At 29.8% G+C, this 25,408-nt stretch overlaps 1 protein-coding gene across 2 annotated transcripts in view; it reads right to left on the bottom strand.

The window, feature by feature from the left end:
- LOC111633766 (kyphoscoliosis peptidase-like) overlaps positions 1-7,618 on the bottom strand; it is a 31,309-nt gene extending 23,691 nt beyond the window's left edge. The window contains exons 1-5 of one of the 2 annotated variants that reach the window (XM_023378393.1): positions 7,363-7,618; positions 5,423-6,368; positions 5,226-5,341; positions 4,117-4,221; positions 3,870-4,027 (exon numbers count right to left, since the gene is read on the bottom strand). In XM_023378393.1, the coding sequence (XP_023234161.1) occupies positions 3,870-4,027; positions 4,117-4,221; positions 5,226-5,341; positions 5,423-6,367 (1,324 nt within the window). In that variant the 5' untranslated portion in view covers position 6,368; positions 7,363-7,618. Of the gene's footprint in view, positions 1-3,869; positions 4,028-4,116; positions 4,222-5,225; positions 5,342-5,422; positions 6,616-7,362 lie in introns of those variants that run through there. The other variant, XM_023378391.1, reaches the window with a different exon arrangement.
- Between the last annotated feature and the right edge of the window lie 17,790 nt (positions 7,619-25,408).

The following is a 25,408-nucleotide window of genomic DNA, read 5'->3' as shown; positions in this document are numbered from 1 at the left end:
TTTATTTAGTATTTCTTCCAACGTTGCAAGATTTGGCTACATTGCGCCAAATGTGGCTACTTTTTTTTGTTTGACGTAAAAAATATCATTTGGCGCTTTGGCTACTTTTTGGGCTACATATTATTTATAATTATATTAGTTGAATAAAAATGCACTTTAAAATGGTGTTTCGTCGCTTTTTATTAATTAGAGACCCAAATAAAACAAATATTTGTGTTTTTCAAATAAATTTTCTTTAGTCTCTTTTATAATAAATGAATTTATCTATTTCTAAGTAAAAATTGAAAGTGTCTGTAGAAGTAATTTTTTAAAATATCCTTTTTTCTTGATAAAGTTTTAATACTTATTATTATAATCTAGACATGTTAATTTTTAAATATACTTGTATATTGGGACACAAGTATATATTATATATACTTGTGGCCCAAAACTCCTTGACTTCTTCCAATGCGGCCCAGAGAAACAAAAAGGTTGGACACTCCTGTATTACAGCTTAAGATAACAGAAAAATTAAAGTAATTATCATTTTTAGATTTTCCAATAAAAATCATGTATCTATATTATTATTATAAATTGTATATATATGTATACTATATGTATATACTGTTATTATATATGTATGTATAATTTATACAATTCAACAATTGTACGGGGTATAAATGAACACATACCTTATTATTATATTTAACAATTAATTAATTCGTGAAAGAATTTAATGAATTAATGTAAAGTGCTCGATAATTGGAAATCTGTTAAGATTACTGGTAATTAATATGCTTCACTGCACATTTATCGAAGTTGTTTGGGATATATGACATAAATATGTATAATGAAGCCGTTAATTTATTACACAAACGTGATCATTGTTCTCCTTATTTGTTAAGTGATTGCATCATGAATAATCTGTTTAATGTGTTTTTGCTATGCTAAAACTGTTACTGTTCTTCATCGATCTTATTTAAATGTGTATTGCTCAAACTAATTTTCAAATACTCTTTCTAATTGTCTGTCTGCATTTTTTCATATGAAAAGCTTAAGGAGATTTCAGATCAAAAACTTCTAGGTACATTTAGACATATCGCACAAATTTCATGAAAATTAATCAAAATTATTGAATTCCAAACAAAATTTTTAAAAAAGTTATAAGAGCATGCTCTTATACGTGCCAGCTTGTTTTGGCACTGCATTACTGTCAATGTAACCGTTCAGAACATCTCTATTGTAACCATTAATAAAATTAAAAAGCCAAAAAAATTTTTCCATTATAAAGTTTTTTAAAAAAACACGGTAATGTTTTTAGGAACTTTAGGTAAGAAATACTGTATTAAATATGAAATATCTCTTCTGTAACCTATCAGACATATTTGAAGTAATATATCAGATGCTATTAATGAATAACCTACCCCAAAAAGTAAAGAAAGCTTTACTTTTGTGGATAGGAGTATTTAATAAAAATTTTACTTTTTATTGGCATTTACAAATTTTTAAAGTCTGGCCCCATCCACGATTTGACACATTATCCTATTTATCTCCCCCTTGACTTATAATCTGCAAAATATAATATCATCAATGCCCCATATATAGGAGTATTCTTGTCAAGTTTCAACATATTTTCTCCGTAAGATATAAAGCAAAATAGACTCTGCGCGCAAGAGTACGTCAGAATTTCCGTATACACACACACACACACACACACACACACACACACACACACATATATATATATTCTGACGTTTATATATATAGAATACTTTTATATATAGGCCTTATATATATATAAACGTAGGATAGTTTTTATATATAAAGTACTTCATCATTAAAGGAATTGTCATTATGGCAATACTTGTAATCTAAGCATTTCCTTAATAACAATTGTAGTATGCATGTATGCTACTTTAATTGTTTAATACTTGAAAAATTATTTTACAATTTTAACAGATTATATTAATAATAATGATAAATTTTATTAGGAAATTTTCTATTAATATACAGTTTATCAATAGGATTTTCCGTAACCATTTTAATTAGTTAAATGAAATAAATTATAACTAAATAAACTGAAAGAAAATTTTAATAATTTCAATTTGTTTTTATTAAATTATATTGCTAAAATTCATTTGATATTTTAAGAAATATTGTATTAAAATTGAACTAAATACTATATATACTGTGTGTGTGCATAAATTAAGTACAAATGAATTTGATAGTTTTATTGCATTACTGTTTATTGATATAGGGGGAGACCGGGGCAAGATCGGCATGTTAAGCTTTACTTAAATTTTGTGTAATAAATACTGCTATAAACTGAAAAAAAAGCTTTGCATATTGTCTATTGTAATGTTACCTTACTGGTTAAAATCAGTTTGGAAATAAAAATAATTAAAATAATTACAACTTTACAAGAAGAGAGAAATTGACGAAGTTGCCCCGGGTATAGGGGCAAGATCGGCAACTTCTCTCTTTTTGTAAAGTTGTAATTATTTTAATTATTTTTATTAAAGTTGCCCCTGGTATAGGGGCAACAGTAATGGGGCAAGATAGGCACGTATATAAAATTATGTTATTAACAATGTATAAGTTGGAATTCACTATTAAAACAAAGAAATACAAATCCAACACCCATTTAATATTATTACAACGAAATGCAAGTTCAAAGACATATATACATGAATAACAAATGCAAACATGTTTTCATTTATCATCTGTTTGATTTTTATCCTTTGCTTCTAATGTGGCTTTATGTTGCCGATCTTACCCCGCTAGTCATGATTTCGAAACATTAAGTACAACCCTGAGAACAGAATGCCAAGCCACGATCTGGCCACGTGAATAAGTTGAAGTTACATCCTTCTAACAGGAAAAGTAACTTTCGTTATCATGGAATTATAACAAAACCTGCCAATTCAATATAAATGGAAAAAAAATATTATATGGAATTCAACGAAAATGAAAATTTGCTTGATAATTCAACTACGCTTGTTGGAGAACAATAAAAACACTACACTCAACAAGCCACTAATAAAACTCAACTGCCTAACCTATAACCAAAGTCTCCTTTTAATTTGTTTTTTAAAAAAAAGCGCTTGACAAACTTGCCCCGCATGCCGAAGTTGCCCCGGTCTCCCCTACAGTATTAAATTAAAGGCCATATCAATAATTTAAAACATCTAGAGTATAGCAGACTGATTAGTGAATTATTGATTATATCAATTTTTAACGAAAGATCTTGAAGTAACGTAATGAAAAAACTTTAATCTTTATGATTATCACGTTCTGTAAGTTGATAATAAAGTGCAGTTTCTATATAATAATCATGAATATATATAATATATACATATGTGAATGAGAATAAAAATATTAGAGCTCTATGTGAAACTAGAAAACATTTTGCATTTTTTTGTTTGTAAGTTATTTAGGCATGTAAGTATAATAATCTTTTATTAAGCATAATTCGAGTAAAATGTCACGCCTATTTTAAGAATTGTGTTACAAGGTTCAGGACTAAACCAGCTGCAACTTATGGTCTCGCGTTATGAGTGTATTATATAGGCTCTCCCACTTTTACATGTATCATTTTTTGAGTAAGGGAAAGAAACATTGTTATATGTTACAACTTAAGGCCAGAGCAATTCTAATTCCATCCCTAACAAGGATAATTCATCTAATCTCGAATTATCAGTAAAATAATTATTGTATTTTAATAAAAAATCATTTACATCATTCATCTTTTGTTCTATCTGCTTTTAAAATATAGTTTACTAAAAAAATTGAATATTGATAATCCCTTCTAAATAACTTACCATATAAACTGTAAAACACTTTCTGTTTATCGCGTGATTTAAAGAAAAATTTTATTAAAAAAAATTTACCTGTGCCCCATGTAGTGTCTATCAATCGCCAAGAACCAAAAATGTAAATTGCATTCCAAGCATGTGTCACAGCTTCTCCTGGAAGAAATTGTTCACCTGGCCTGTAATCATAACCTTTGGCAAAACCATTGAGTGTTTTTACACGTATTCCCGCTATTCTGCGAAAACAATATAATATACATGACATATATTTTGATTTATGAATATGAAAATTTATAAATAGATTAAATATTTTTATTTTACTTACCTACACATTTCGCTAAATAATTTGCAATAATCTTTACAAACACCTTCTCCTCTTTGAAGTACTTCCTCAGCTGATAACCTTACTTCCATGTAACGCCAATCGTAGCTGAAAGAATATTTTAAGATTAAATAATACAATAATGAAATATTTCTATGAAGATTAAAACTATTTTATCAACGAAAAAAAATACAGAATCGAAAATTGTTTTCTTCAGTGGTTAACCAATTACTTGAAAAGTTACGTGCGTAACTTTATTGATTAATTTAGAGTAAAATATAATTTTTATCGATAAACAAAGTCTAGAAAGTTGTGTTTATCATCTATCTGTAAAAAAAGATAAATTTTTTTATAATTTTATTTTATTTGCAGTTCTTGTATTGTGAAAAAAATATTTTAAATTTATCAATTTAATAGAAATAGTCAAATTTAATAGAATAGTAAATCAATTTCATTAATGAACACTGGTTGGTCACGAGTTCGCACTTTAACACGCTACGTTATATTACATTCTATACATTTCATTTTTCGAAAAAGTAAAAGGGACCTACATGCCAGGGCCCCATACATGCTCTCGACGGCCCTGCCGGAAGGATTCCTCCTTGGCAAATCGCCCATGCATTGCCGTATCCATCAAATAAACAAACTAAATCAATTTATACGATTTTTACAAAAATATTTAACTTTAAAATTTGTAATATTTATCTTATACTTTGATATTGCCGCTTTGATATCAAATGAACAAAATATTTTTTTTTTTAAATAGGTTTAAAATATGTTTTTACTAAAACCCAAACGTTGAAATTATATGGAAGGAAAATTAGAAAAAAATAATTGCGAAATATGCACTTGTTGGCTATACTAAATAAATGGTGAGACTGTTATAAGTGTCACGCAATAAATTCGTGCATAACTAATTTAGACATCGTTTAATAAAAAAAAGTATACCAAATGCTCGTTTGGTACTTTAAAACTGATTTTATAGATCACGGCTACTTGTGATTCAGCTAATGTAACGTAATACTGTAATAATAATAATAATAAAGGTCAAACCAAGTTGACATTATAGACTTACTATTATATTAAAAAGTGATGTGAAAAGGTATACTTACGAAATATTATTAGTAATCCAGCGGAAGAATACTCTGACTTTTTGTAAATCATTTTTAGCTGAAGCACTTAAATAATTAACTAGATTTCTCACTGATGATTTAGTCGATTCAGGAGCCTTAAAATTAACAAATTACTTGTTTATAATCATGTGATACAGCATTATTTATGAAATAAATTTAAATATATATATATATACCTCTAAAGCATGCCTGTCGATTTCTTTGAAAGCACCCATGTTGGGTATCATCTCTTTCTTCCTGCATGGCGGAGGACGAGCGGCATATTCGGGTGCTTCATCAGTAATAGGATCATTAACCGTCTGAACACCAGCATCGCATTTAAGTATATCAGCGTAGGCAAAACGTCCGTCGTAATCAGAATCGTACCTCAAACTATCTTCGACATCTTCCAACAGCCGAGCGATACTTTCATGTATCGCTGTCTGATTTGGTTTCGAGGTTGTAGAAAATAATTCTTTCTGTATGTGAGCTATAGGAGGATCGGCTTCCATAACTAGAAGATTCTCATTTCCTGCGGCATTGGCAGCTAAAGCTTTGGTTACGGGGTCCGTTTGAGATTCAAAATCCGCCATAGCCAGACCTTTATGTCTGTTCGCCTCAGCAATTTTCTTTACTAACGGGTCGACCGATCTTTCTTTTCCTGAACTAGTTTTCGGCTTTTTTATAAGCCTGTAAGTCTGAGTACATCGGTCTAATGTTAAAGGAACTGCTTGTATACCTATATCGATGGTAACTAATTGAACCGAATTGTTTTTAAGCATATTGAAATAAGCGAACTTCTTCTGAGAAGGCGATATTTCTGTCTGCATTAACACACTTTTAACATTATCCCTTGTGGAAGACTGTTGGTTCCATGTCTGTGTTTCCACATCAGTATTTTCTGGTTGATCAGAATCTTCTTCGAGAAGCATTTCTAATTCATCCATCGGAAAACGAAAATTATCCGTTTGGGCTGATACTTCCTTTCTACCAAGGATATCACCCACTTGTACACTCTTTTCCGCCACTTTCTTCCTCGTAAGTGGTATTACACCCGTGTTTGTCCATGTTAAATTTGGTGTTATAACTGCTTTACTAAAAGGAGATATTAGACGAGAACTTCTACTTGTACCGCAACCCATCCTGAAAGTAGAAATAACAATTAATCCAGGAGCATAATGAACACCAGAAATGTAAAGTTGTTTATAATAGAGGTTCATTCACAGTTTGGCACTCGGCCAGCCACCTACATTCTGTTACTCTACACGATCATTACAGTCCACTGTGTAATCGCCTGGATAACTTACCAATCAAAATATAGTCAGCCTCGTTTCTAAGACTCACCAACGCCCTATAATTCCCATAAATTTTTACCACTATTGTTGTTTTATAACCGGGTTTTCCCCTATATCAATTTTAATTCATTTTCTATCATATATTTAATACAATATTGACTAAATGCATTTTAAACAATGAAGTATGTGTAACTGACTAAATGTAATTTGCTGCATTATTATAGATAGAAGTAAGCTATAGAAATATTTTTTAAATATCTATAAAATTTACTTAAAACAAGTCCGAACTTTTTAAGCCAAAGTTTTAAAATTAAGCTTCTATTTTGTAAATTTAATGTTAATTTTACTAAATATTCATTGCAAATATTAGTAGTTTTTATTTTCTCTCTCTTTCTAATTTATTAATAATTATTTAATTGAATATATTTTTTAATTTAACCGATTGTTGACCCTCGAAATTTATGAAAATAATGAATAATTTGCAAAAATATTAATAAAATGACTTCTAATATATCAGATGAGATATATGGACATATAAACCAATTTTTTTCCGGATTCTATCTTTTTAAAATAAAGAATTGATCAAGGGTTGAAACTATTTGTTGGTCACCAAGCAACCATCAAACACTAATACATGTACAGCTGAACAGTCGTTGAAGTTAAATCAAGTTTGTGAGTCAATGTAATAGCAAAATTGATTATATTATTTTAAATTAAATATAATCTAACATTAAAGGAATAAAAATTTAAATTTAGTAACTATCTCCTTTATTTAAGCTTCATTCTTAAGTTATAATGTATTTCATAATCAATTTATATAAAGTAGAACTGGAAACACAAACCTGAATAATTTTAAAGAAAGTTCTCTGCATAAAGACCTACATTAATGTTCCGGGCTTTTTAAGATAGGATTTTAAGGTATTTTTTATAAATTAATTCATTAATTTAGTATGAGAAGTTATTCTGATCTATTTTTAAGGATACTTTCAGTTTGGCAACAAAAAGACATCAATAATAATACTCGTAGTAGCAGTAGTAGTGCCTTGTAGTAGAAGTAATAGTAGTAGTAGTAGTAGTAGTAGTAGTAGGCTGACCATCGTGTAGTGCCTGTGTGATTAAAAAAATACGTTATAACAACATATTAAATGTATTTTTAATTTTTAAAACAGAAATTATGAGGGCAAATTTTTTACCATATAACAGCAATAAAAATTTTCATTAAGTTTATGGTAACCATAATGAAATAAAAAGAGTATTTAGTATGATTTTATGCGGTTATACTCTGTTCGAATGTAATACTTTGGATCAGATTTAATAATATTTGTCAGATTGTTAAGAAGACATAAAACTGAGACAATATGTATTCAATTATTGATTACACCAATAAAAAATACTTGGCAGAAATTAAGTAAGCAATGAAAAAAATGAGATAAAAAGAGATCATTAATAAAGCGCTACAAATGAAACATATCGTGAAAAAACTCATATCTGCTAAATTAAATATGATAAAAATATTTACATCATTTAATATATAGATTAATCGCGAGAAAAACAAAATATACTATACATTTTTTAAAACTATGCCCTTTGGAACTAAGAGGATGTTTTTTTTTCCATTTTCATCGTGGGCTCAGACGAAATACCAACAGTGGGAACAGCCAGGTGATGAGGAATGGGACTCGACTGATCATAAAAAAATTATTGTGGCTTTTCGACTTCTCTGGTTCTCCAGAAAAGTAGGCTGACGCCTTAAGTACTGTACCTCAGCCATGTAACACAAGATAAAACCACAGAACACTAGTTGATCGTAGGTTCGCGCCTCATCAACGGGCTGGCGTCGTGAAGTTTGCTGGGTTTTCTTCACGCGTTTAACATTCTAAATAAAAGATAGTTTCACACAAAATATTTCCTGGGAGGAACTCTCCCTTGGCTGATCATTCATCTGTTGAGTTGCCTTATACCATCAATCAATCACATGTACTAAGTTCAAACATGAATTAAAAACCTGTAATAAAATTTTAAAATCGCGCCCGAGTTCTTTATTCTATTTAAATTTCGATAAAACTTGTGTGAAATTAAACATTTAGAATGCTAAAGTGATATATACTGTGTATATTTTTAAATTCGATAAGAATAATAAAATTTAATTGAAAATTTAACATTACTCGATGCATTTGATGTTTTGTATCTTTTTCATAATTGTTAGTTACAATTTATCGAATTCCGATAAGAGATAACTGTTAACAAAAATTTCTTTTAAAATTATACAGAGAAGAATTAAACAATTTTTTTTCATTTTTGATGTCTGAAATTTTGAGTAATTAAAATAGAAAGTTTATAATCAATTTTCATTACAAAATTAAAATATCAAAAAGCGCCAACTTTACTATTATTATTTTGTTATTTTGTTTTAGATTCATTACCTGATATTTTGGTTTGATTTTTATTTTAAGTAAAAATCTATGATCAATAATGAATAATACAGGAAAAAAACAATAAATTAGTATATTCTATAATATTATGCAGTTTTATATTCTGTAAGGTTATCTTGTTGTCCAACTGATGTACACTCACTCAGCATTAGTATATAAATCAAAAAACACAACACCTTAATTTGCTGAGAAAAATTTTAATGTAAAGCAAACGTTTTCAGCCAAATCTGTTGGCCATCATCAGGCTAAGAACATTCGAATATAAATAAATTAGAACAAAAATTTAAATACAAATAAAATAAAATAACGAGCGAAATATATACAGTATATAAATGTATAAAGAATAATAAAATAAATAAAAATTATTAATACAAATAACAAACCATGTATATGAAAAAAATAAGCATAGGTTAATTAAATATTAAAACGTTATATAGAAAATTCAGTGAAATTCAAGTTATGCAAAAAATATTAAAATCAACGCACTAAACTAATATTTCATATTAGTTCNCCCTCACCCCCCCGCGTTGGAATTTCGAAAAATCCTTTCTTAGTGTGCGTTTCCATGACGTACCCTAACTGTGTACCAAATTTCACCTCTTTAGGTTAAGCGGTTTGCTCTGGGCGATGATGAATCAGTGAATGAATGAGTGAGTCAGTCAGGACAAGCAATTTTATATATTTAGATTTCGCTCGTTATTTTATTTTATTTGTATTTAAATTTTTGTTCTAATTTATTTATATTCGAATGTTCTTAGCCTGATGATGGCCAACAGATTTGGCTGAAAACGTTTGCTTTACATTAAAATTTTTCTCAGCAAATTAAGGTGTTGTGTTTTTTGACTTATATCTTGTTGTCCTTTCATCATTGCGATATTTTTAAGTTACTTAACTTCATAACACATATAAAAAATTCAGCAACGAGTTGCCTAACTTTCCCCGACAACATTTGGTGGTGCCATCTGTTATAATATTTTGTATAAAAACCTTTTTATATTTTTAACTATTATAAAATGGCGAAAAGCTTAATTTTGAGAATTGGAATGGATTTTTATTTTTAAAAAAATGTAAATGCCAATAACGATTAAAATCGTCATTAAGCCCGACCCTACTGGATATACACACACGACCCCCTTTATCTAACCAACCCTCGATCTTTAATCACCAAAATTTATTAGCATCAATCCTCCAATAAGCAAACCTCTCTGCATTCCAGAAATTTTCGACAAAAAACACAGGAGTTATTAAGCTTCAAAGAGGGTGAACAAAATCGTACTTCCCACACAATACATACGGAAATTATCCCTGAATTTTTTTTGCATATCTTGACGTTTAAAGATTCCCTGAGTCCAAAAATGTTAAAATCTGAGTGGGGTCATGTTTTGACCGATCGCCATACTTTCCCTCTGTTATATATAACAGCCAGAAAAGTAAAACGCTGGACTTTCCCGTCATTCCTGATTTCTTTCCATCCCTAATAATAATTACCATTATCTTTCGGTCTTCATATTCACATTACATTATTAATACGAATAATTACTCATAAAACAGTCATTTAACTATTGTAAAAATAGTATATTTCCCACCTCTTCAACATATAAAGATCTTTCGGTCTAATTTCGATGGAAATTATGATTATTAACAGAAAAATATTTGTCTCAAAGAATTTCATAAAAAGCTGCTTTTATATTTTTTATTTTTACCTCATATTCTAAAGGTTGTGGTTGGGGAAATATCAATTTATCAAAACTATTTTATTAATATACTTATTGAAATAGTTAAAATTCAACTGGTTTGTTCTATCAAAAGTTATAAAGAAGCATAAAAACGTTAATATTGAGAGTGAGTGTGGGTTTTAAAGAAAATGTTTGAAACAAACACATTTATTTTTTGGTAAAATAAAAATTTGTACGAGGAAAAGAGTGATTTTCAATTTTTTACCTTTTCTTTCGAAATCGACATTTGTCTCCGTTTTCCCATTTTTGATATTTCTGAGGAATTTATTATTACAAAAAAATTTAATGTTTAAGAAATACGAAGATACTTTAGCATAAAGTTAAAATTGTATGTGGCGACATCTATTATGAAATATTTTAAAAGAAAAACTTTTTATATTATTAATTATTATAAAATGGCAAAAGCTTAATTTTGAGGGTAAAGATTAGTTTTATTTTTAATAAAGGAAAAAAATTGTAAATAGTAATAACGAGTAAATAAAATCTTCATTAGGTCCAACTCTTCTCGAGATATGACACGTGATCACCCATTATCTTCTCGCTTCTAATCATCAAAATTTAATATGCTCCTAATACACGAACCTCCCTTTAAAATTTTATAAATTTTTGACAAAAAAACACAGGGGATAATTTTCAATAAGTGAACAAACTCGTGCTTCCACACACAAACACATAGAAAAAAAAAACCCAATATTTTGCATTTCTCGACGTTTCAAGGTCCCCCGAGTTCCCCGAAAAAAGGTAAAAAATCTTCGGGGGTCATTTTTGACCGATTGCATTATGTTCCCTCTAATATATAACAAATATATTATATTATATTATATATGATAATAATAATAACAGACTGGAAAGTGAAAATAGAGCAGTAGCATTCTGTTGTTTCTCTCTTATTGGACTTTTTTGTGTTGTTTCTGTACTCCCCCCCTTTATTTTACATTTCCTTCCTTTCTTCTGATATTAGAACGCTACTTTTTTACATATTGAATTTTTTATGCCTTTTTTTCCGATGCAGTTACATTTTTATTCTCAGAATTTTCTATATTCCATTCGTTTAACACAAATAATTGGTGCAATCAAACTGCTTTTTTTTTTTTAAATAAACACTTTAAGAATCTGTCAAAGGATAATTACAAGATTGCAAAAATTATTTATAATAATTTGAACTTACTGAAAATGGATCGAATTTAGAAATAATGAAGTCACTAGAAAATGAAAATAGCACCTAAGTAAAATTTATATTTGCAGAAATACGTCTTAGTATTTCCAAATAGACTAGATAAAAATGACGATTGACAATAAATCGATCATATAAATATTAGACCTATTTACATAAAGAGTAACATTAATTAATATTCCAATTGTTTAGAGCCCTCCAGTTACGTGATCTCACCATTTATATTATTTGCGTAGCAAATAAAAGTTGAATGTTTTGCTACAATATTTTAAACATAATATTGAAAATAGTTTTACAAATGGTCATTTGATTCGATTATTTTTACGAAAAATAGAATATCATTCAGAATCTGTTTATAAAATAATATTAGTCTGTTCGTTTATTCTCTATGCACTTTTAACTCTAGTACGCAGAAGCCAGGCCTTTTAAGCTTACTTTCATTAAAAAAGAGTACTTTAAATAAAACATTTTCTCCATTTTAGTATTTCTTTATTAGCATCATTTTCACTGACCTTAAGCTTTTGCTGTTTGAATGAGCCCAAAAACTTTCAATTCAGTGAGGTTTTTAGCTGATGAACTTTTGTTTATCAAAAAGTTCTTGTGTTAACAGATATGTTATTTATTTATACATCTATAGTAACATCATCATCAATCTACATTATGTTACTGTAATTTTTAGGCTATATAAACTTTGTTTATTAGGTAAGCATAGTTTAACAGTGTTATATAAACGAACTGTTAGTCTGAAGGGAAAGTGTAGATGATACATTCCACTAATTCCAAATACAAACTCAAATTTGGTTGCACGAATTGCATAATAATAATGTAATGATGATGATGAAGACGATCAACAAGAACAACTTGAACATCAAGGAGAAACTCCAAAAGTGAAATTTATTGGAGTGCAATAAATGAGTATAATGAATTAAGATGAGACTGTTTAACTGGAAGATAGAAATAAATCTGAAATTGTAACATTTTAAATTTAACCAAAATATATGTTGATGCTATGAATGAAATAGTACAGCAATATACACGCAAAAGACAAATAAAACTCTTGCCTAAGATTGTTTTACAGCATTCTTGACGTTTTTACCACTCAATGGATACATATTGTACACATCCTTTTGTCACATCTGATTTTGTTGCACACACATACAACACAATCAGATGTGTCAAAAGACGGCTGCTTTCAAAAGATTATGCGAGAAATTGATCGAACCAAACATGAGAAGATATTCTACAATCAAAAATCTCTATAAGCCGACAGTAGAGGCAATGATGTAGTGTGAGATGGTTATTTGTTTCTTCTGTAACAATTGACCATCTCGCACTACATCATTACCTCCAATGACATCTTATGCAGCGGAAGAAAAAAGACGGAAATGATGTTTCATCTGCCTTTATCTACAATTCTTCAAATAAATCCTGCTTTCATCTTTATTATAGAAAAATGGAAATATTTTGTAATATGCGAAAGAAATGTTTGCAAAGAACATTCAAAAGAAATAATACAATGAAACATCGATTTAAGGGCACTTAAATCCCCCATTTTATGAAATTCGGACTTAACGGTCAAAATTTCCGATCCGTATGTCATATGTGAATTTTAACACTGTTTATTTTAAAATGCTTTTTTTATACTAATTAAATTAACAAGATTTGTTCAAATCCAAGAGTCACCTCTCTTAACTTCCCTCCACAACGTCTGGATATGTCACCATCCGAAAAGGAAATTCTTTTTGTATTTTTGTCAAATTTAAATTTTGTTTTCTTTTTAAGAACATTAATTATTTGTTTAGTTAAATACAATTAAAGTGTATTTTTCAAAAATGTATGTTTATTTATTTCAATTTAAGTCGTATGCATTATTACACTCTCAGAAATAAGGTGAATACGTAAGCAATAACACACAGATAAACTTCTGTGAAATTAAATTTCTCATACATACATAATTTTAATTGCACAAATGTGTCTACATAAATAAAAACATAAACTAACTAATTTGTCAAGTTTTTAAGATACGCATTCGGAAAAACTATTTTATTATATAACGGACTTTCGGCTTTACGGACACTCTCTCGCTCGAATTAGTCCTTTAAATCGAGGCTTTATGAAATTTCAAAAATTGTCAACCTTAAATGCAAATTAAAAAGTTCTAATATATAATTGAAGCCAGTAATGCATTAATATTATGACCAAATATTGGTATTCCGTTCATTAAACTGTTTTAAATTGATGATAAAAATGTTTGAAGATTTTAATTTTTAGTAAAAAAGGGGCATAATATTAGCATAGAAATTGCATTAGAGCCTGAAAGGCTCGCTTATAAAAATTTGTAAAATTATATACTCATGCATACCATGCAAAATTCTTTAACCGATTTTCATCGAATTTTTCACAGTTAAACAGATATGAGAAAAGCTCTAGTACTCTACGATTCTGCTGACAATATAAGCCACCATGAAACCTGAACATTCCATTCCTCGTTCTGATTTCGTCCCCTCGACACTTCGTGATAAACATAACAATGGGTAGACTAAAATAACTAACTATATAACTGGATTGCTGTACCCAGATCTCTATGTAATACGTCTCTATAATCCAACAAATGGTAGACGGACTCACAGCAAATTTTCAGTTAGGAACTACAATTTTATTTTCAAAATTGACAAATGCATTTCAGGTTGGCTCAGTACATCCCAACCCCTCCTCAGTGTCTTAAAGATAAAAAAATTGTGCATGGAACACCAACACATGTTATACATCAATACATCGTAGAGGTATCGTACAAAGCTCAAAGAGCACTTGAAGTGTTTAATACCACCTATCTGGTGGTATTAAACACTTCAAGTGCTCTTTGAGCTTTGTACGATACCTCTACGATGTATTGATGTATAACATGTTAAAATATATAGTGGTATAAACAGTTTAAGAACAATAATTTACAAAAAACCAAGTTAAAACCTTAGCACCTTTCTTTTAATCAATCGCAATAATTTCATTCTATGTCTACATGTGTTGGTGCCCCATGCACAATTTTTTTTTTTATCTTTATGACACTGAGGAGGGGTTGGGATGTACTGAGCCAACCTGAAATGCATTTGTCAATTTTGAGAATAAAATTGTAGTTTATAACTGAAAATTTGCTGTGAGTCCGTCTACCATTTGTTGGATTACAGAGACAAAACGTCTCTGTAATCCAACAACTCTGTTTTACATAGAGATAAAATAACTACATTTTTTAAATATGATATTCGTTTTAATGTTTGTTTTCATTGATTTCCTTGTGAGCAGCGCCGAGAATGTGTACTTGCAGGGGCAAAGGTAGCACAAATTCTGGGAGTTTGAGGTGTGGTCTTGTCCCCCAATGTTGGCAAATTCCTCTGTATAGTGGGCAAAGTCACGCCATTAAAAATAAAATTATATTTTTTCGGAATTAAGAAAATACAATAGTATAAAGAAGAGCGTGAGGGACGAGGGGAAAGGAGAGCATGCCTTCTTGACTGGAACTTTTTATGAAGTATCGGTATTAACTTTAGATATCAGTTGGCAGAATCAGTTTATCTTAAGCCTAATGAGTCAATTAAGTTCAACAGGACCTGCGCTGTAGAAGCATTGGTATAAGATTATAACCTGCGCGAAGAGACGAAATTGTCCTATTTTGTAAAAACTACAGATTTTAAAGTTATCGACATTATGTGCAACGTAAATATTTTAAGTTTAGTTTCTGCTTAATTGTTTTCTTGATCCCAAAATAATCCAAATCAAGCTTCATTTATTTGCTAAACTTCCAGTTATATATATCTAATGAACAACAATTTTGAAATAGTAATGTAATACTGTATTTTACTATATAAACAATCGTCTACCAATGGCCGAGTAGATAACATCAGTGAATACTGATCGTAGGTTGGCGCCTCACTAATAGGCTAGTCATGTGCAGTTTACTGGGTTTCTTCACTGTCCAACACCTAAATAGCAGCCATTTCTTATAGAAAGTCCTCCTCAGTAGATCTCAAGTGTTGCATTATCTTCTTTTATTAATCCTTCCAATATGAACAATTACATGTAACAAATCAGCAATTAAACTTTTAAATATAGTCAAGTTGTGCCTATTCTTCACGTATTGACTTAATTCAAGTAGGAAAGTGCGAGTATCTAGAAAATAAATCTAATAATTTCTGGATTTTGATCCACAGTAGATAAGCTAGCAATTTTATTTACTTAAAAAACGTATTTAATATTCATTATGCACTTACTACATTGTGTCTGACAATATAAACTCAATTAGAATCAACATTTCTAAAAATCAATTAGGCAAGCAAACTGGTTGCTGCACGTATATAGGTCTACTACCAAGTAAATTGGTACGATGACCTACATAAATAGTATTTGAGGATAACTAATTGTAGATACCATCAACATCATTTCTTTGTGGCCTAGTTAACTCAGTGGTAGAGTGGACTCAAACTGTTAATTTTAAGGATTGTGGATTTGTTTATATTGGACGCTCATAGGACGAAATACTGGATTTCTTTATTGATTTCATAAATTTATACAATATTTGTCAATTATTTACGATATAAAGTTTTATTCAATGTAGCTCTTAGCGTAATTGGGAGTAACACTTAGCTTGCTTAGAGAGGAAAATTGCTTAAAGAGTGAATATCCAGTAATTGTTAATTGGGCTGCAATTTGAAAAATTGTAGACCTATAAATTCTTACTGGTGTCCATCTATCTATCTGTCTTTCCTTAATCTCGAGAACAGAGTTTAGATAGATGAAAGTCAAGACCAGATATGGAAACCTTGGGGCAGGGGGCACCAATTAACTATATATGAACCTCTGATGCAGATCGGAAGCCACATTATTTAAATTCAAATATGTTCTCCTGATAAGAGTTAGATGACCGACATGACTCTATTGCTACCAGGAAAAGTATGACGTACAGCAGCAAGATCTTACTACTGTAATTTGAGGCGGAGATTATATATTTTAAATTAAATAAATTTAAAAACTATGATTAAAATTTACAGCCCGGCATTGTGACGATGTCACAATAAATAATTGCTCGTTTTATTTTAAAAATACAGCACGTCGAAAAAAAAAAATTGATAATCTTGAAATTCATTGATATATTTTATAACTAATCATAATTAAAATCATATATCACTATCAAAACTAATCGATCAAAAATAGTTTCGATACTAAGTTGAAAATTAATACATATTAATTCCTCTAAGTTGCAAATTCTAGGATTGCAACTTACGTTAAAGGTGCAGTAATTGCAAGCTCACAAATGTTTAACTAGAATTTTTAATACTGTATACAAATAGTATATTTATATTCGGGACATTTTTATGACTAGATCCAAACAAGCGCGTGCAGTTAAGCAATTAAAAATCTATTAATTATAATTAATTTATTAATGTTAGTGAAAGTTAGCGCCTTAAAGAAATATGACTAAAAATTATATTTAAATAATGCAAAGTTAACGGATTTGAAAATTAAACATAAATCAATAAAGCATGGCATATTCAATCTTGTTTGATAATGAATGTAAATTCTACCGAAGTGTAAAATTGTGGGATAAAATTTGTTTTATAATAATTTTTTTGCACTTTTGCTATAATTTTAACAAATTTCATTTTATACTAGCTCTTCTATTGCTTATCAAGAAATTAGTGTTTTCTCTTCTATGAAAGGAGCTCTGAAAGGAAATACTATACTCAACCATATAACACTATTGAGTTCCAGAGACTGGAGTTTGATCATTGGATAACGGGGCCACTGACCACTGAGACCTTTCGACTTAAATTAGACGAGAAATGTTCTGGCTCAAGCGGTAATACAGACTCAGAACGGGTAGCCATCCTCATCTTTCTCTCACTCTCTTCATCCAACTCACGCAAATAGCACAAACTGTAGATCTTTTCCACAGTTTGTGCTAATTGAATAATCTTATACTCTACCATAGAAACTCGTACATAACGGATAGCGGAGTCCACTTCCTCTAAATAAGGGGATCCGGCCCTGCGCATCCATCGAGCTTTAGGAGATAATTCAATAATACGAATAATTCCTTTATTGTCTTTAAATGCCATTTCCTTTCGAAATACTTGATCTGGGAGCTGCGACCAGTCTAAGCCCATATGCATGAGGAACATCTATTATGCTCTCGTCTACACGTATGATGCGTATTCTCCGTCTTATTCAGTGATTTATTCCATTGCGAATCAAGCAAATTCGCAATTGGATAAAACTTGGGTCTGACATTATTTTTTGTGATGTGTACAAATTGTATTATCGTACAGATCTGAAATTGTTTTTCAGTTATAATTACATTAAAAATTTTTTTGTTAATTTATATTTATAATAATTGGTTTTCTAAGTATTTTTTCTTAATTGTAAATATGAATTATTTAATTATTTACACTTTTCAATAAGTATTTAACACTGTATAATAACCACTGAATTATATTGTTAATATAATTTTTAATTTTTCAGTTAAAAATTTTAAATGACATAAAAATCAACTTTAAACTGAATTAATATTTTTCTCTCCGTTCATTTACCGCTCATCTGTTTTCATTCAAATTATTAATGCTTCATGTAACCTATTTTCAAACTTAATGTATGTTTAAATATTGTATTCTTATATAATTTACTGTATAATTTATCTCATTAGCATTTATATTTTATTGGAAAGTTTTGATAATGTTCAACTTTTTCCTATGATGTTCTTGAATAAGTTCTCAAAACTGCATCATTTACATAAGACTTTTAAACTAATTTATACAAATAAATATTAATATTGATGAAGAAAGAAATACAAATAAGCAAATCATATAATTACGCTGTAAGGCATTCAACTCCGATAAATTTTACATAATGTATTTATATTTTACTATCAGATAGGCCCGGCGTTACTCGGGCAAAAGTAACGATAACTAAGATTAAGATTATTACGTTATAGTCAATCTTACCCGTTTTCAAAGAATGCAAGAATTAGGTCCCACTGTTTCCAGACTAATTAGAGAATTTCTAGACGAGTTAAAAAATGTTCGATTTCCCACAAAAACGAAAAAACTGCATCTGCGCCTGTAAATCTTGCACGTCGCTTTTTCTTAACACTTCCATTGTTGATACTTCCATTGTCGAAGCCTTAATCCTGTCCCTCTCCCCCGAGGAGAATTTCGAAAAATCCCTTCTTAGCGTGCGTTCTCGTGACGCACTCTAACTGTGTACCAAATTTCAACTTTCAACTCCTGCTCTGTGCTGATTATTATTATTATTATTATTATTATTATTATCAACCCGTCTCGATTATATATATAGACACCAGAACTTAGGCGGAGCGTTTTTAATAAACAAATAGCACTTAAAGTATAAAATCTTGCTGCATAAATTACGTTTCTTCTCAAAAGAAATAAAAAAACTCTATTGCTAATCTTGCCTGTCGTGTAGCTCAACGGTTCTCAATTTTTAGGTTCACGACACATTTGGGAAACCGAAAGGTAGCGATACGCATTTTATCATTAAATTAATATGGACCCGATCTTAATTTCGTTTGAAAAATTTCTATCAATAAAGAAATTTTGTTAATTTACTATCAATATTGGATTGGATTGATGGGATAAAATAATACAATACGTGAGCGTTCTGCCAAGGAGGTGGAGCTATAGTACCTCTCGAGACGTTTTCTAAGGGAAACTGGCTCTATTTAGATGTTACACTTGAAGAAAACTTGGAAAACACCTGGCCAGTCCGTTAGTCGGTAATATCAATTTTATTCGGTTAGTCCCACAGTATGTCCTTTTCTTGTTTTTTCAGTATTCTATCGTACTTTTCTTTACATTTTAAGCTGAAACTTTTCATTTGTCTACTGCTTAAGTTAGTTTTGAAATTACTGCGAAAAACAATCATTTTTCGTATATGTTTTACTTGCAAGATAATTTCCTACCATTCGAATATTTGCAAAAACTTTATTTCCATTTGTCATTTAACTGTCATTAAAGATCGTTCAATTAACTTGCCATTAAGCATTAATATCTAATTATAAATTAATGTTAAAATACTCAGAGTCAGTAGTTACAATAATATATTCTTTCGAAACAGCGAAAATTTCGGTACTACAAATCTATATTATATTCATTACACAAAAATGAAATAGGCGTTTCCAATTATCTTGTAACATAAAATCTGTGATAGAGATATTATTTAACTTTTTTTTTTTGAATAAATATTCAAACTTTATAATTGCCAAGAATTGTGGCAAATTAAGCTTAAAACAAAACGGAGAATAATAATTGTATAATCAAAGGAGAATTTAGCAGGAATTCTCTAGATATGTATTGAAATTATGCATAAAACACGATTTTCTTCTCCTTACATCGCCTACCAGTAGCCGAGTGGATAAAAACACTGAACAGTCGGTCGTGGGTTCGCACCTGATCAACGGAATAGTCAGAGTTTTCATGTTTTCTTCACTTTCCTAACACCCAAATAGAAATTAATTTCACATAGAAATCTCTTCCCGGAAGGCATTCTCCTTGAAAGCTCGTCCACCTATTGCGTTGTTTCTCTCTGTTAATCCAACCCAATCCCTCCATGTATCTTTATAATCATAGCAGTATTAACGAATGGGCATTACTGGTTGAGGGTTTCGCTTTATTCGGGACTTTAACTCACTGCCCATTACTAACAGTTTTGTTCTACATCTATATCGGTACAATGAGTCCAAAGAAATCGTACGGGACTTCAAAACTCATTAAAACAGCATTGGTACTTACGACACAAAACTGGTACAAATTTCAAATTATAGTCAATAACGCATAAAATTATTATTATTTCATTTTCGTTTTACAAATTTTTAAATTTTATCGTTTTTTAAATGTTTATTATATCTCGTGGCACAGTTAAAATGGCTTTCAGGGTGCACAGTGTATTGTGGCACATTGGTTGAAAATCCCTGAGTGTTACATCGTAATATAACGAGTGTTGCACTTAAAATAACGGAAAATTTCTTAGAAAAGAAAATTATATATTATCATCGTTATTTTAAAGCATGAAAGCAACAGAATGCTTTCAAGGATATCGAAGAAAGAGGTTTATTTTTATGAAAATGAATGTTGAAAACTTGCAAAGCATTAGCAAAATGTGAATCGAAAATGCTTGACATTTTAAGTTTACGATAATCTCTTTATTTATAATATTTAGAATTAGTTAATTAGAAAAAGTTAGTTAAAATATTTTAAATAACAGCGATTAGTAAATACCAATGAAAATTCAGTTTTCGAATTAACATTTATACTTTATTGGGTAGTTATTTTTCTGGTTTGTTTTTGTTCATTGCAATTTTTGTAGAAATCAATATAGATACAAACTGCTAATGGAAAATGTTAATTCAAAAAGTATTTTACTTATGTATGGAAAATAGGATCTGACAAATAACCACCACATGAATATTTACAAATTCGAGTCTTACAAGGCATGACATGCTTTATTACAATTATCAAAACCTTAGATAATAACGTCTCAGAAATAAGTAATTTATTAATACATCAGTATGATTTAATTCATCCAAAGTAATATATTTGCAAAGATAAACAATTCATCAGCCAAATCTTTCATAACAACGATGGAATAGGTTATGAAAGAACCGAAATATATTAATGTTCAGGAGGAGGTCTTTTGCCAGACCCTTTACTTTTCAAACCTAACACAAAAACAGTTTTCTGTTTGCAGTTTGTCTTTATTCATCTTTACAAAAGTTGTAATCAACGAAAGTCAGAAAATGGCTTATAGTCTATCCTAAGGAGGTCACCCATAAATTCAAATTTCAACTTTGTTATAAATACTATTAAAAAAATATCCAAAAACGAGTTGCTTAACTTTCCCGGCAACATTTATTGGTGCCATCTGTTAAGATATTTTATTTTAAAAACTTTTTATATATTTTTAATTATTATAAAATGGCAAAAAGCTTAATTTTGAGGGTAGAGATGAGTTTTATTTAAATATATATATTTACTAATAACGAGTAAAATCGTCATTAAGTCGGACTCTACTCGAGATACGACACAAAACCCCTCTTTACTTCTCCACTCCGTCGACATTTAATCACCGAAATTTAATAGTATCAAACCCCTAAAAAATAAATTTATTTGCAAAATTTCAGAAATTTTTGACAAAAAGCCCGAGTTATTAGGCTTCAAATAGGGCGAAAAAATCGTGCCCCCCCGCACACGCGCGCGCGCACACACACTTATGTCTATATATGCAGAAAAATACCAGAATTTTTTTTTTTTGCATTTCTTGGTGTTTCAAGGTCCCCTGAGTACAAAAATGTAAAAATCTTTAGGGGTAATTTCATGAGCGATTGCCATACTTTCCCTCTGCCACCATTTTATACAACAGAGTCGGAAAAGTAGTACAATTATTTTAATATATAATATGTAAGAACAGTATTACATCTTGTATATAATATAAGTACACTATCAATATTGAATTAAGTATTATAATATATAGTATATTTTAAAATGACGTTTATCACTGTAATTATCAAAATTACTTTGTTAACGATGGTAATATGCTAATTAATTACATTTGTCAATAAATGAAATTGTGAGAACAAATTATTCAGGAAAGCATAAAATAAGTTTGAGTTAATAAATACTAAATTCAGTTATTTCTGATTTATAAATATTATAGTAGGCTACATAATGGAATTTCTCTAATTTTTCTCTAAATATTTTTTAACTTTAAGCACAGCAGGGGCTGAGTAGATAAAACTGAACATTGATAGAGGTAACGTGTTCGCACTTCACCGACGGGCTGGCCACGTGAAGTTTTCCGGTTTCATGTGTCTAATATCCAAATAAGGGCTAATTTCCCGTAAAAAGTTTCCGAGAGGCAAGATTGCCTGATCGCCCATATATTGCGTTGCTTTATCCCATCTATCCATTCATTAACTTGTATCATTAACTAGCCGAGGACGAACTGAATAATTATAATTTATACTATTACATTAAAAAACTTAATAAAATTTAAGAATTTGAAAAAGAGAATTTAGTTTCAAGTTATCATTGAGGAAAAATATATTGGTTTAAAAGATGATAAAAACATAAGCCAAGAGTCTACAATATGTGGACCATAACTATTGTAATGGAATGTTAATTTCATACAATAAATTTTAAAATAAATTTAAAATAAGTGTTAACGTATAAACATTCGAATTCCAAAATTGAATAGATCGTGTATTCATAAAATATGGTAATATTGGGCTGTCCTTCAATACGACGAGATTCAGCTTGACTTACATTTCGTAGATTCAAAACTTGAAACCATGAAACCATATTCAAAACTTTAGTTCAGAAAATTAGTAATTAAACCATAACCTTAATCTTCTGAAACCTTAAAGAAATTATGTCCTGTAAACGGCAAATAAGGCTAACATTACTCAAGGAATAAAATGATATCACTTGTGACAGGAATTGTAAGTTTCTTAATAAAAAATTAGAAATATTTATAAAGTATAATAAAATTCTGAATAGAAATCCATAAACATTTGAAAACTAATTTATATTCCTTGCGAGTGGGCACAACAACTTATATTCTTAACATTTTTGAATAATGAGTAAATATGGTTGCTTAATAAGTTTCTCGTTACTGATAAATTTACTTGTGTTTTTCATCTTAATTAAACAAGTTCTGTATTAAGTACAGAATTCAATCTAATCTCAATAACTGATAATAAATCATAAAACAGGATTATTCAATAAAGTCTGGAAATTCTATTGGCATTATAAATACTTCTTATAATAGCTGAATGGATAAATTACTCATAAATTTGATTCGCTTGTCGAATACGAAAATTGAAACAAATGTTCTATTAATAGAATTTCTAAACTCTTTTTCCTTGTGGGCACTAAAAGGGCCATTTTTTCATACATCTATAGTCGACCCCCCTATAATTATGGTCCCTATAATTACGATCCCTATAAAACTACGAAAAAATATACGTATTTTGGAAATGTTGAGTCGGATTAGTGTAGAATCGATTAATTTTATGGAAGAAAACCTTTCAATCAGCCGTAGTCCGTAAACTTGACACGTGTCGGGCTGTGATTGGAACGACTTGTAAGAAATCGGATTCCTAATAAATTGGAACGTATCTATATCTTATAGGGGGGTCGACTGTAGTTAGTTCGACCAGGCTCACAATGAACGGTGATGGCTGAGGCCTGACGTATCCACGCTGACTACTCATAAGAACTTCCAGAAGATTAGCTCGCTCGAATTCGATCCCAAATCCTTCAGAGTGGTAGATTTATGCTTTAACTGCCTCGGGCATCATCCATCAATTAATGGGTTTGCATTAGATTCTACGTACGAATGTAAATGATTTCGAATCAATGAAGAAACCAAGCAACAATTTAATGGGAGAAAAATCCAAAACAAGACACATTAAATATTTTCAAAATTATTATCATAAATTTTTCTTAATGTTCTTAGTTATGATATATTTTTGAAGAACATTTATGATTTTCAGCTTTATTTTTCATTCTTATTGTTTTAAAAATTTTACATTTATGACGCAATTGACTTCGTTTAATTACTTATTACCATATATCTAAGCAGATAAGACGATGGTTGAATTATAAAAAAAAGGCTCCCAAAATCCAGGATCGTCTTATAAAACAGATACAAAAAAAATTAGATTGAAATTTATATAAATTAAAACCATTATAAAAAGACAGACAAACCGTAATTATTTACTAGAAGAGAGTAGGGTATGTCCACAAAATAGAATAGCCCATACGACGTTTTTGTGAATACAGTAGCCAATGTCATTACCCGAATGCCGAATCAGTGCCAATGTTTGCAACAATCGCCAGGCAGTGCTGCCACATGCAAGAAAATAAAATTTGTTCATTTGAAAAATTACAAATAGAACATAATTCCGTATACGCTATACAGTGTTATTATCCAGATGATGATCGCTGATCTAAACTAAATTCATAGGCCGTTGATAGTTTGGGGGTCGTCTTATAAGACAGAGATATGCTAAAACTATAAAACTTGGACGAAAATTTAGGCTATACCTCGTCTTATCTGCCGAGATATAAGGTAAATCTAGAAAGACAGCAAATACAAGGAAAAGATAAAACAAAAATGTACGGCAACGCATTACCATCAAACTACTTTATGGAAGATCTGCCAAGGGGATGCATTCCTTGGTACTTTCTATGGAAAATTGAACCTTAGACATGTGAAGAAAACCCGGAAGAAACTGTTAGCTCTTCAGATGCGAACCCCTGAACTATTAGTGATTTCAGTGGTTTATGGTTTTATAACGCAGAAATAAAGTATATATGAAATTTCTCAGCACATGAAAAAGGTTTTAGGCTTAAAAACTATTTTATAATTTTTAAAATATTTTAGAATTATTAAAACTTTCGCCTTTTAAACTTTTTCGTCATCGAATCTGTAGTATTAAGTTAGTCACATTTCTCATTTGTCAATTAAATACGTGCTTAGT

Source organism: Centruroides sculpturatus, unplaced genomic scaffold, assembly GCF_000671375.1.
Source record: "Centruroides sculpturatus isolate CEXI.00-Female unplaced genomic scaffold, Cexi_2.0 scaffold873, whole genome shotgun sequence".
Lineage (NCBI taxonomy): Eukaryota > Metazoa > Arthropoda > Arachnida > Scorpiones > Buthidae > Centruroides > Centruroides sculpturatus.
The sequence above is the reverse complement of the archived record's forward strand: the minus strand, read 5'-3'. Positions and strand labels throughout refer to the sequence as shown.